The sequence below is a fragment of the Leuciscus leuciscus genome (genome assembly GCF_965113295.1).
Source record: "Leuciscus leuciscus genome assembly, chromosome: 9".
NCBI lineage: Eukaryota > Metazoa > Chordata > Actinopteri > Cypriniformes > Leuciscidae > Leuciscus > Leuciscus leuciscus.
Window position 1 is genome coordinate 7,790,593 of NC_138733.1, and position 14,495 is coordinate 7,805,087.

General features: G+C 41.4%; 1 protein-coding gene across 4 annotated transcripts in view; it reads right to left on the minus strand.

Annotated features, from left to right (window-relative positions):
- The window catches only part of LOC309506301 (uncharacterized protein), a 27,332-nt gene extending 15,515 nt beyond the window's left edge, over positions 1-11,817 (minus strand). Inside the window, exons 1-3 of one of the 4 annotated variants that reach the window (XM_082180105.1) lie at positions 10,786-11,817; positions 9,371-9,569; positions 6,668-7,741 (exon numbers count right to left, since the gene is read on the minus strand). In XM_082180105.1, the coding sequence (XP_082036231.1) occupies positions 6,668-7,741; positions 9,371-9,455 (1,159 nt within the window). In that variant the 5' untranslated portion in view covers positions 9,456-9,569; positions 10,786-11,817. Of the gene's footprint in view, positions 1-4,932; positions 5,080-6,658; positions 7,742-9,370; positions 9,570-10,785 lie in introns of those variants that run through there. The other 3 variants (XM_082180104.1, XM_082180106.1, XM_082180107.1) reach the window with 3 other exon arrangements.
- Positions 11,818-14,495: the final 2,678 nt, after the last annotated feature.

Sequence of the window (14,495 nt, forward strand, 5' to 3'; positions counted from 1 at the left end):
TCATCTTTGAGAGGTACGTCTTTGGAAATCTTAGACAAGAGGAGGGGGAGACTATTGATGCATTTGTTACGAGACTGAGAGAAAAAGCGGCAACATGTGAATATGGAACCTTAAGAGACCAGCTTATAAGAGACATCAGGCTTGTTCTTGGAATAACTGATGAGGGCGCGAGACGCCGCCTGCTTAGAGAAAAAGACCTCACATTGGCAATGGCGGTTGAGATTTGCCGCGCTGCAGAGATTATGGACAGTAAGTTGAAAACAATGGCGCTGGACACCTCTAGGCCTGGGGAAAGCCTTAATGTGGCAGAGGGACAGCGACGGCGGCCTACCAGCAGGCCATTCGAGCAGACCATCAAACCTGCACAGAGCATGAGAGGGACAGGCGAGTGCAGGTACTGTGGAACTCAACACAGACGTGGGCGGGACCAGTGCCCCGCTTTTGGGAAAACATGCCGCTCGTGCGGCACCCCCAATCACTTCGTTAAAGTGTGCATGAAAAGAGGCCAAAACACACGCCAGTTGCACACTATGGACGCCCCCTCTGAAGAGGACCAAGATGATGATGGTGGCAATCTTGGCCAGATCTACACAGCAATGAGCATAGGAGCAGTGAACACACAGGGTAAGAAATGGTTTGTCAACCTCCCACTGCAGAATGGGCCCCAGAGATGCCAGCTCGACTCTGGAGCAACCTGCAACGTGATGAGCATTAAGGATAAAATGAGACTATCACCCACGACGGCTCTTCAGCCTAGTCTCACTAGACTGAAACTTTACAACAGTGCTTGGATGAACTCAATGGGCCTGTTCAGTACTCAGTGCGTCATTAGAGGCAAGAGACACAAACTTGACTTTGAAATCGTGAAATCCGGCCAGAGGCCACTGCTTTCGGGTTCCACATGCGAGGATCTCGGTCTGATACGCTTCACTATTCCAGAGGAGCTGAATAGTGTAGAGCACATCAAGTTGAGCATGCTGACTAAAGAGAGCTTAATCAGCACGTACCATGATGTCTTCAACGGCCCAATTGACTCTCTGCCTGGCGACCTTCACTTTGAGCTGGACAGCACTGTGGCCCCTGTGCAGTGCGCTCCCAGAAACGTACCAGTGGCCCTCAAAGCAGCCGTTAAAACGCAGTTGGACCAGTATGAAAGGGATGGACACTTAGTCACAGTCACACAACCCACTGACTGGATAAGTAATCTGGTCATAGTTAAGAAGCCAGAGAAACTTAGGCTCTGCATTGACCCCAGACCCCTGAACCGAGCTCTCAAGCGGTCCCATTACCTTATGCCCACCTTAGATGATGTGCTGTACAAACTGCCAAAAGCACGTATCTTCACGCTGGTGGACGCGCGGGACGCGTTTCTACAGTGCCGCCTGGATGAGGAGAGCAGCCTGATGACTACATTTTGGACGCCGTGGGGCAGGAAACGCTGGCTGAAACTCCCTTTCGGCGTGTCGGTTGCGCCAGAGCTGTATCAGAGGAAGCAGCACGAGCTCCTGGTGGGCTTGAAAGGAATTGAGCCTATAGCTGACGACATCTTAATTGTGGGCTGTGGCGACACAGAGGAGGAAGCCATTCGAGACCATGATGCAAACCTCACCGCACTTATGGACAGATGCAGAGAAGTAAAATTGAGGCTGAGTCTGAAGAAATTGCAATTTCGAGTTAAGGAAGTCCGCTTTCACGGCCACGTCCTCTCGGCCGAGGGCCTCAAAGCGGACCCTGACAAGGTCAGAGCAGTTCTGGACATGCCCAACCCCACAGACACTAAAGGCGTGCAGCGTTTTGTGGGGTTTGTGAACTACCTGTCCAAGTTCATGCCGCGCTTATCAGAGGTCTGCGAACCACTGAGGAGGCTGTTGGATAAAGATGTACAGTGGCACTGGCTGCCAAAACACGACACGGCCATGAAGGAGATCAAGACGCTGATTACAGCTGTACCTGTTCTGAGGTATTATGACATTAACAGGCCGGTCACTATACAGAGCGACTCCAGCCAGACAGGCCTGGGCTGCTGCTTGCTGCAGGAAGGGCAGCCAGTTGCATTTGCATCCCGTGCATTGTCCCAAACAGAGCAAAATTATGCTCAAATAGAAAAAGAATGCCTGAGCATTGTGTTTGCCTGTCAGCGATTCCACTACTACCTGTATGGGAGAGGTGATGTTACAGCAGAGACAGATCACCGCCCATTGGTGTCCATCTTCATTAAGCCCCTCCTCAGTGCACCAAAGCGTCTCCAGAGCATGCTCCTTACGCTTCAGAACTACTGCCTCAAAGTGGTGTACAAGCCAGGCCCGGAAATGTACATCAGCGACACGCTCAGCAGAGCTGCTACCCCACCACAGAGCACAGACACACAGTACAGGCGGGAAATGGTCTGCAGCCTGCAGCAGGAACAGTACTACACCGCAGCAATTCAGCAGACAGACTATCTGAACGTCACCAGCCAACGCCTCACACAAATCCGACAACACACAGAGAAGGATGAGTGCCTTCAGATGCTCAAGACTGTCGTGCTTGAAGGATGGCCAGACTGCAGAGAGGAGACGCCCATTGGGATTAGAGGGTACTGGGCCATCAGAGACGAAATCAGTGTGCAGGACGGCATACTCTTCAGAAGCCAGCGTGTTATCATTCCTAAAACTTTGCGACCGGAAATGCTGAGACGGATCCACTACAGCCACATAGGGGGAGAGGCTTGCTACAGGCAAGCTCGTGACACTCTTTTCTGGCCCAACATGCAGGGGGAAATCAAAGACTTTGTGCAACAATGCTCTGTGTGCAATGAGTATTCACATGAACAACAGAAGGAGACCATGATGTCACACCCACTACCCACACGTCCCTGGCAGATAGTGAGCATGGACCTGTTCAACCATGCAGGAAAGGATTTCCTGCTCGTGGTGGACCATTACTCTGACTTCTGGGAGGTCGATCTGCTTCCTGACCTCTCAGCTGAAACTACGGTCCTGAGGTGCAAGGCTCAATTTGCACGCCATGGCATACCAGACCGGGTCATTTCTGACTGTGGATGTCAGTTTGCGTGTGGAGCTTTCAGGACATTTGCAAAAGAGTGGTCCTTTGAGCATGTTACCTCATCGCCAAGACACCCAAAAGCCAATGGCAAAGCAGAGTCGGCAGTAAAGATTGTAAAAAACCTGTGCAGAAGAGCCGCGTTTGCTGGCGAGGACCCATGGAAAGCTATTCTCCATTGGAGAAACACACCCACCGAAGGACTGCACTGCAGAGGACGCACCTGAGACTGAGGACGCACCTCCCTGTGGCGGACCAGCTCCTGATGCCCCGGGTCATCAATGAGATACCGGACAAATTGTGTGTGAAACGCCAGATGGCAAAACTGAGCTATGACAGATCAGCCAAAGATTTACCTGAGCTGAACATAGGCCAGCCCATCAGGATGAAACCACTCCCTGGGGACAGGACTGGCCGGTGGAGAAAAGGGGTGTGCCTGCAGCAGGCGGGCCCCAGGTCCTATGTTGTTAATGTGGAGGGGACGACATACCGTCGCAACAGGGTCGATCTTAGACCTGCGGAGAGAGTCCCCTCGATGTCATCAGGGCATCTAGAACATTCCCCTGAGCATCCCGGGGACGCACATGCCACAGAGGAGGGCTCTGCGAGCGAGGACAGCGGTGAAGAGACAGGCACCAGTCATGGGGTGGTAACCCATTCATCGCAAACCAGTTGCACGCCACACCGAGCGGAGCAGGGCCAGGCATACTCCCGGAGTGGCAGGCTAATTAAGCCTCGGGATAGATTGAACCTGTAAGTGGGGCAAACTGAAAAGGAAAGTGAACACTGGAAAACAAGAACACTGCTAATAGCTGTCATATCGGTATTTGTGTTCCAACAGCTGTGTTAGGTAAATTAGGTTTTGTTCTGTTCATGGTAATAGCCTGCTAATAAGTTGGGGTGTTCTTTGCAGAGTTAACAGGTAGAGTTTAATGAAGTTAAGGTTTGTGGGCAATGCCATTTAATGTTTGGATATCTTACTACAGGAAGGGAGATGTTACAGGGTATCCTGTTGTACTGCTTAGGCAGCTGCTCCATCTTGTGGAAAAACTTGGGTATGTTAACATGTAACAGGAAGTCAGCAGTTTTGTGCTGGGCATGCATGTGAGTTCGGCAATATATAAATACACAGATCTTAACCCACTGTATGTGTAGCGTCCTTATTCACCAACTTGCAACAGACACCCACTTCCCATTCATCTTCCCCTAATGACAGCTTATAAAGAATAAGGTTTGAACTGAGCTTGAGCTCAACAATAAAACATAAGCTCAAATATGTGAACTTGCAACAGAACACATTTTATTTTATATTATTTTACATTTGATTGTTTTGTTCATTTCTAAGGAACCCGTTTTGTCTGTGCGCATTAGTCACTCTGTTAATCAACTCTTTTTTAAACTCCTTTGTAAAATGTCACAAATTGTATATGACTAAGATTTATACTATAACCCATACACATATGAATTTATAAATTAACATTATAATTATTAAATAATGATCCGTATAATATTGTTTTACAATATTATGTCTAATTAAGCTCTTATAATGTATGAAATATCATAATAATAGATTATTCAAATTAAAAACCACTATCATACACTATCGCTTCTGGAGATAACAGGAATTGATGGGTCTTGTTCCCTTTAGCAAGACAGAGCAAATATTCCACCGTGAGCAACTGAAAATGCTTTTAGCTATTTATTCGCTATACATCATTAGGTACAACCTGGACAGAACCACTGATAACTTTTTTTCCTATTCAGCCATTTATTTGCGTTTAACTAGCTAATTGCGCTCGACACGACGGGTTTACAGCGCATGATCTCACACTCCGTCGCTAGGGCAACAAAGACGCTAAAATGCAAACACACAAATTCTCTACTACTTACTGTTGGTTTTCTCCACACTGCAAAATCCTTAAGTGTTTATTCGACTATGTGTAGGTCTATGTAAAATACGTAAAAAATAGCCCTTCATAAAAAAAAACGCTACTTTTTATTTTACGTTAGGTCTTGCCAAAATAGCTCCTTGTCACAAAACGTGACAAGTCAAGTCAAGACAAGACAAGACAAGACAAGACAAAACAAGTCGCAGCAGCAATGAGAAAGTCGAGAAATTTGGCGACAAAATCCTCAAATTGGCAACACTTTCAGCTTCAACTGTTGAAAGTTTAAGCCACAGATCAACAACAGTCCATGGTTTATCAGCACTAGTCTCGTCTCTCGCGTTTCTCTCCTCTGCGCATCCTCAGTGCGCACGGTGTCGTTCTTCTTAAAGGGGCCGCATATTCTTAAAGGGATAGTTCGCCCAAAAATGATATTTAAGCCATGATTTACTCACCCTCAAGCCGTTCGAGATGCATATGTCAATCTTTTTTCAGACGAACACATTTTCAGTTATTTTAGAAAATGTCTTAGATCTTTCAGTGGTTATAATGTGAGGCAATGGGGTCCAGCTGCTTCAAGTCCGAGAATGTGCATGCATCCTTCACAAAAATAATCCACCCGGCTCCAGGGGGATAAACGAAGGCCTTCCGAGGGTAATCCGTGCGGTTTTGTCGTAAAAATGTACATATTTAAAACTTTATAAACGAAAATAACTGGCTTCCGGTGGCGGTTGGTGCGCGTTCATGGAGATGGATGCTGGCGTATGACGTAGGACGTAGCGTAGGAAGCGTCGTGACGTAGAACGAACGTGACAGCGCAGCCAGAGAGCAGAGCAAAACAAAACTCTACGTTCGTTCTACGTCACAACGCTTCCTACGCTACGTCCTACGTCACACGCCAGCATCCATCTCCATGAACGCGCACCGACCGCCACCGGAAGCCAGTTATCTTCGTTTATAAAGTTTTAAATATGTACATTTTTACGACAAAACCGCACGGATTACCCTCGGAAGGCCTTCGTTTATCCCCCTGGAGCCGGGTGGATTATTTTTGTGAAGGATGCATGCACATTCTCGGACTTGAAGCAGCTGGACCCCATTGCCTCACATTATAACCACTGAAAGATCTAAGACATTTTCTAAAATAACTGAAAATGTGTTCGTCTGAAAAAAGATTGACATATGCATCTCGAACGGCTTGAGGGTGAGTAAATCATGGCTTAAATATCATTTTTGGGCGAACTATCCCTTTAAGTAAACCACATCTCTGCACTGTTAAAAAGGGTCATGAAACCCTAAACCAGATTTTCTGAGATTTTAACAGAGTTATGAGGGTTGAACATCATAGAAGTCAATGTTACCATCCATTAGTTTTGATTGTTGGACAAAAAAACCTTAATGCGCTATTTTCAACTAACAGGTTTAATGTTAAGGTTTGTTGTAAATACAAAATGAATAGTAGTTATTACGATTAATGTGGTTTGGAATTGGTAAAGTGTGCCTGGAAAAAAAATATGATCAGAAAATCAACGTGCCTAATAATTCTGCACACACTGTGTATATATATAAAATTGTAAATGTGCACTCTTTTCACTTTTCACTGAGTCTTTTTGTGCAGTCCTGTGACCACGAATAAATAGTAGCAAATGCAATTGGAAAAGAACATGACAAGTTCTTTTTTAACAATGATCTCTACAAATTTCAATACATTTATTTTATCTGAAACTCACATTGTTTACCTGAAAGCACTCGATCACTAGAGTTTTTGATTGGACAAAACTCTCTTAGTACAGTACTACTCTCTCCAGTATGAAGTCGCTCGTGTGATTTCAGATGTGGAGACCGAGTGAAACTCTTGTCACAATATGAGCACTTGTAAGGTTTTTCTCCAGTATGAATTCTTTGGTGCCGTATCAGATGGTCATCTCTAGTAAAGCTCTTCCCACAGTCACAACACAAATGATCTCTCACTTCATTGTGTGTTTTCTGGTGCCGTTTAAAACGATACAGCCTTGAAAAACTCTTTCCACAGAGAGAACACACATAAGGCTTCTCGTCTGAATGTACTTCCAGGTGATCTTTTAGATTTGATGATGAAATAAAATCTTTACCACACTGATCACAGTTGAAAGGTTTCTCTCCAGTATGAACATACAGGTGATTTCCGAGACCTCTGGCACTTATAAAACTCTTCTCACACTGAGTGCAGTGGTACGGCTTCTCTCCAGTATGAACTCGCTCATGTACTTTCACGTTTCCAGAATGAGTGAAACTCTTATCACAATATGAGCACTTGTAAGGTTTTTCTCCAGTATGAATTCTTTGGTGCTGTTTCAGATCACCAGCTCTAGTAAAGCTCTTCCCACAGTCACAACACACATGATCTTTCACTTTATTATGTATTTTCTGGTGCCGTTTAAAATGATCCAGCACTGAAAAACTCTTTCCACAGAGAGAACACACATAAGGCCTCTCATCTGAATGAACTTTCAGGTGATCTTTTAGATTTGATGATGAAATAAAATCTTTATCACACTGATCACAGTTAAATGGTCTTTCTCCAGAGTGAACACGCAGATGAACACTGAGAGTTGATGAATGAGAAAAACTCTTTCCACACTGAGTGCATGTATACGGTTTCTCTCCAGTGTGAATTCTCATGTGTGTCTTAAGGTTTCCTTTCTGTGTGAAACTCTTTCCACACTGAGTGCAGGAGTGCAGCTTATTGGCTTTTGTTCTTTGAGTTTTGATGTTCTGCTTTTCCTCCTCTGCTTCATTCAGTTCATGTTTTTGCAGTTTTATCTCCAGCCAATCTAAAATGAAAATTAGTTTTGTTAAAAGTTCAAGTGAACTCTTATTTAACAGAAGAAAGAGTATCAAGAATCAGACATTTAATGTGCCAAAGGTTAGTTTTGTCTAATGATATCTGCCTCTCTCGATTCATTTAAAAAAATCTTCGCGATATTTGCCTACGCGTTTTTTATCCTGAAAACGCTTTTTTTTTTATTAGACATTTGCATTATCTTGTATTGTTAAAGGGATAGTTCATTTTGAAATTAATTTTTGGTATGTTTTAGCTTACCTCAAGGGCATCCAAGATGTAGGTGTCTTTTTTTCCGCAGTAGTTTCAATTTTGATATTTTTAGGTCAAATCGTTCTTGTCTGTCAGTCATATAATGCAGGTCTATGGTCACTATCTCAAAGAGCATGCACAGAGTCCAAATTAAAACAATTCCCCATCGTCCACTCCAAATTAAACAATTCCCCATCGTAAGTACACATTGATGGCCTAAGACATGAAACGAGCGGTTTGTGTGAGAAAACGAACAGTATTTATATCGTTTTTACCTCTTATACACAGCCACGTCCAAGTGATCTGAGGGCGCGCGTGCATCCTGCTGTGTGACGTGTGCGCAGACTGGTGCACAGATATACTAGATGTCGCCTTAAAGACATTCGTTCCAATGAACTGCCGTAGACAAGGCGGCATCTAGTGTATATATCTATGCACCAGTCTGCGCACACGTCACACAGCAGGATGCACGCGCCCTCAGATCACTTGGACGTGGCTGTGTATAAGAGGTAAAAACGATATAAATACTGTTCGTTTTCTCACACAATCCGGCCTCTAGCTCATAAATGCCAGAGGAGAACTGGCCCCCGACTGAGCCTGGGTTCTCCCAAGGTTTTTTTTTTTCTCCATTAGGTCACCTGATGGAGTTTTAGGACACCATTAGGTCACTTGATGAAGTTTTTCGGTTCCTTGCCACTGTTGCCTTTGGCTTGCTCAGTTGGGGATATTTTTGGGATATTTAATTTAATTTTATCAATCAATAAATTCCTCTTGAAACAAACTTTGTTGTATTATTTTAATTTAATACTGTGAAGCTGCTTTGATACAATCTGTATTGTGAAAAGCGCTATACAAATAAACTTGACTTGACTTGACTTGACACAAACCGCTCGTTTCGTCTCAATGTGTACTTACGATGGGGAATTGTTTAATTTGGACGATGGGGAATTGTTTTAATAGTGACCATAGACCTGCATTATATGACTGACAGACAAGAACAGTTTGACCTAAAAATATCAAAATTGAAACTACTGCAGAAAAAAAGACACCTACATCTTGGATGCCCTTGAGGTAAGCTAAAACATCCCAAACATTTATTTCAAAGTGAACTATCCCTTTAATAGCAGAAAGCAACAGAGATCTAGTATCAGACCTTTGATGTGCCAAAGTTTAGTCCTGTCATTCTCTTGCTAATATGATCAAAATGAGTTTGACAACTATTATAGCCTACAAGATTATGATTAAAAGTACATTAAAGATGACGATATAAGCATTTCTATATTATTATTTTTTTTTTAAATCATATACTGCTTATTATTTCACAGCTACCAAAGCAAACAACAATGAAGAATCAAGAATGTACACCAACCTATTTGTTCCTCAGTATCTTCATGTTTTATTCTGGATGGTTCTGGATCACTCATGTCTTCAATCTCCTCTTTAATAAACTCCATCTTTAACAGTCACACAGATTCCAGCTGCTACTCCTGGAGTTTGTCCTTCTCTTGCAGGATGATGGGAATATTCCTAGTATTTATTGGTGACTTGCTGTGGGATGGACACCAGATCTGCCAAATTCAAAAAGAAGTTACTGAATTTACAGTTTTAATACGTGTTTTCCCTGTTTTCACCATATTCATTATGCTGATGTCTGAGATCTTCTGTAAAGTGGAACATTAAGCATATTTTATTGGTGTCACTGTCAACAGTCTAAAACATGGTCAGTGAAAACCTCTCTACCAAAATATTATTACACTATAATTAGTGATATATTACCAGGTAATATGAACCACTATATGAAAACAAATTACATACAAGTCAAGTCAAGTCAAGTTTATTTGTATAGCGCTTTTCACAATACAGATTGTATCAAAGCAGCTTCACAGTATTAAATTAAAATAATACAACAAAGTTTGTTTCAAGAGGAATTTATTGATTGATAAAATTAAATTAAATATCCCCAAAATATCCCCAGGTAATATCCACAAGTCTAAAAATGTGTATGTTAAAACATTCCCCACTCATGGTCATATAGCATTAAGGTTGTCACCTTCAGTGTGGCAAAATAAGGGACACCCACTTCCCATTCATCTTCCCCTAATGACAGCTTATAAAGAATAAGGTTTGAACTGAGCTTGAGCTCAACAATAAAACATAAGCTCAAGTATGTGAACTTGCAACAGAACACATTTTATTTCATATTATTTTACATTTGATTGTTTTGTTCATTTCTAAGGAACCCGTTTTGTCTGTGCGCATTATAGTCACTCTGTTAATCAACTCTTTTTTAAACTCCTTTGTAAAATGTCACAAATTGTATATGACTAAGATTTATACTATAACCCATACACATATGCATTTATAAATTAACATTATAATTCTTAAATAATGATCCGTATAATATTGTTTTACAATATTATGTCTACTTAAGCTCTTATAATGTATGAAATATCATAATAATAGATAATTCAAATTAAAAACCACTATCAGACACTATCGCTTCTGGAGATAACAGGAATTGATGGGTCTTGTTCCCTTTAGCAAGACAGAGCAACTATTCCACCGTGAGCAACTGAAAATGCTTTTAGCTATTTATTCGCTATACATCATTAGGTACAACCTGGACAGAACCACTGATAACTTTTTTTCCTATTCAGCCATTTATTTGCGTATAACGAGCTAACTTGAGCTCGACACGACGGGTTTACAGCGCATGATCTCACACTCCGTCGCTAGGGAAACAAAGACGCTAAAATGCAAACACACAAATTCTCTACTACTTACTGTTGGTTTTCTCCACACTGCAAAATCCTTATGTGTTTATTCGACTATGTGTAGGTCTATGTAAAATACGTAAAAAATAGCCCTTCATAAAAAAAATCACTACTTTTTATTTTACGTTAGGTCTTGGCAAAATAGCTCCTTGTCACAAAACGTTAATACAAGTCGCAGCAGCAATGAGAAAGTCGAGAAATTTGGCGACAAAATCCTCAAATTGGCAACACTTTCAGCTTCAACTGTTGAAAGTTTAAGCCACAGATGAACAACAGTCCATGGTTTATCAGCACTAGTCTCGTCTCTCGCGTTTCTCTCCTCTGCGCATCCTCAGTGCGCACGGTGTCGTTCTTCTTAAAGGGGCCGCATATTCTTAAGTAAACCACATCTCCGCACTGTTAAAAAGGGTCATGAAACCCTAAACCAGATTTTCTGAGATTTTAACAGAGTTATGAGGGTTGAACATCATAGAAGTCAATGTTACCATCCATTAGTTTTGATTGTTGGACAAAAAACCTTTACGCGCTATTTTCAACTAACAGGTTTAATGTTAAGGTTTGTTGTAAATACAAAATGAATAGTAGTTATTACGATTAATGTGGTTTGGAATTGGTAAAGTGTGCCTGGAAAAAAAATATGATCAGAAAATCAACGTGCCTAATAATTCTGCACACACTGTGTATATATATAAAATTGTAAATGTGCACTCTTTTCACTTTTCACTGAGTCTTTTTGTGCAGTCCTGTGACCACGAATAAATAGTAGCAAATGCAATTGGAAAAGAACATGACAAGTTTTTTTTTAACGATGATCTCTACAAATTTCAATACATTTATTTTATCTGAAACTCACATTGTTTACCTGAAAGCACTCGATCACTAGAGTTTTTGATTGGACAAAACTCTCTTAGTACAGTACTACTCTCTCCAGTATGAAGTCGCTCGTGTGATTTCAGATGTGGAGACCGAGTGAAACTCTTGTCACAATATGAGCACTTGTAAGGTTTTTCTCCAGTATGAATTCTTTGGTGCCGTATCAGATGGTCATCTAAAGCTCTTCCCACAGTCACAACACAAATGATCTCTCACTTCATTGTGTGTTTTATGGTGCCGTTTAAAACGATACAGCCTTGAAAAACTCTTTCCACAGAGAGAACACACATAAGGCTTCTCGTCTGAATGTACTTCCAGGTGATCTTTTAGATTTGATGATGAAATAAAATCTTTACCACACTGATCACAGTTGAAAGGTTTCTCTCCAGTATGAACATACAGGTGATTTCCGAGACCTCTGGCACTTATAAAACTCTTCTCACACTGAGTGCAGTGGTACGGCTTCTCTCCAGTATGAACTCGCTCATGTACTTTCAGGTTTCCAGAATGAGTGAAACTCTTATCACAATATGAGCACTTGTAAGGTTTTTCTCCAGTATGAATTCTTTGGTGCTGTTTCAGATCACCAGCTCTAGTAAAGCTCTTCCCACAGTCACAACACACATGATCTCTCACTTTATTATGTATTTTCTGGTGCCGTTTAAAATGATCCAGCACTGAAAAACTCTTTCCACAGAGAGAACACACATAAGGCCTCTCATCTGAATGAACTTTCAGGTGATCTTTTAGATTTGATGATGAAATAAAATCTTTATCACACTGATCACAGTTAAATGGTCTTTCTCCAGAGTGAACACGCAGATGAACACTGAGAGTTGATGAATGAGAAAAACTCTTTCCACACTGAGTGCATGTATACGGTTTCTCTCCAGTGTGAATTCTCATGTGTGTCTTAAGGTTTCCTTTCTGTGTGACTCTTTCCACACTGAGTGCAGGAGTGCAGCTTATTGGCTTTTGTTCTTTGAGTTTTGATGCTCTGCTTTTCCTCCTCTGCTTCATTCAGTTCATGTTTTTGCAGTTTTATCTCCAGCCAATCTAAAATGAAAATGAGATTTGTTAAAAGTTCAAGTGAACTCTTATTTAACAGAAGAAAGAGTATCAAGAATCAGACATTTAATGTGCCAAAGGTTAGTTTTGTCTAATGATATCTGCCTCTCTCGATTCATTTAAAAAAATCTTCGCGATATTTGCCTACGCGTTTTTTATCCTGAAAACGCTTTTTTTTTTATTAGACATTTGCATTATCTTGTATTGTTAAAGGGATAGTTCATTTTGAAATTAAATTTTGGTATGTTTTAGCTTACCTCAAGGGCATCCAAGATGTAGGTGTCTTTTTTTCCGCAGTAGTTTCAATTTTGATATTTTTAGGTCAAATCGTTCTTGTCTGTCAGTCATATAATGAGGTCTATGGTCACTATCTCAAAGAGCATGCACAGAGTCCAAATTAAAGCAATTCCCCATCGTCCACTCCAAATTAAACAATTCCCCATCGTAAGTACACATTGATGGCCTAAGACACGAAACGAGCGGTTTGTGTGAGAAAACGAACAGTATTTATATCGTTTTTACCTCTTATACACAGCCACGTCCAAGTGATCTGAGGGCGCGCGTGCATCCTGCTGTGTGACGTGTGCGCAGACTGGTGCACAGATATACTAGATGTCGCCTTAAAGACATTCGTTCCAATGAACTGCCGTAGACAAGGCGGCATCTAGTGTATTGCTGATAGTTTGTAAACCGCTTTTAGGCGCATTTGCGCCACCTATTGGAGTGTAGAGCAATTGCGGTGGAACAAGAGGAATAACCACACTGTCTATGGGAAAAACCAGACTGTGGAATAACGTACTGCCTACAGTTGTAAACTGTACCAGAAAACACATAATGATGTGAAAGATCATCATGTGTGTTGTGGGAAGAGCTTTACTAGAGCTGACTATCTGAAACAGCACCAAAAGAATTCATACTGGAGAAAAACCTTACAAGTCATATTGTGACAAGAGTTTCACTCGGTTGACATCACTGAGATCACATGAGCGACTTCATGGAGAGAAGCCGTATTACTGTATTCAGTGTAGGGATGGGTACCAAGAACCGGTAATCTTTTGGACCGGTACGTAATTGGGTCTGTTAGAGCCATAAGTTATGTTTCTTTATATAGATCTGGAATAAATTGTGTGTGCATTAAGCAATTGGTAAATAATCATTTACCTAGAAACCTTTCTAGGTCATTAAGATCTTGTAACCAGCTTCTTTTATCTGTCCCTCGTTCACGTTGCAAATCCAAAGGTGACAGAGCTTTCGCGGTTGCTGCCCCTAAACTTTGGAACAGCTTACCCTTTAATATCAGGGCCTCTCCATCGCTCAACGTTTTTAAATCTAGCTTAAAGACTCATTTTTTTACTCTTGCATTTGAGTGATGCTGTGTGTTTTTTTTTGTTTTTGTTTTTTTATATCAAAATATCTTTTTTAACCTTTTGACCGTCTGTAAAGCACTGTGGATCAACAAACGTTGTGTTTATGTTGTGCTCTATAAATAAATTGACTTGACTTGACTTAACTTATGAGTAGGCTAAGTAATTTTTATATTAAATATTGATTGATGATGCTGTAATTTCCGGCAATGAGTGTTTGTTTTTGTGTGATGCAATATTGTAGCGATGCAGTTTTTTGACCGTGTAACATTTTTCCAGTTCATTTTGTTATTAAACTTTACTTAAAAGAATCTACTTAACTACGGGATGTTATTCAAGCTCAAATCACACTCACCCAAGAAGATGAAGCAACAAGTTGAAAATTTAGATATTGCTATCACAGGGTCAATACAAA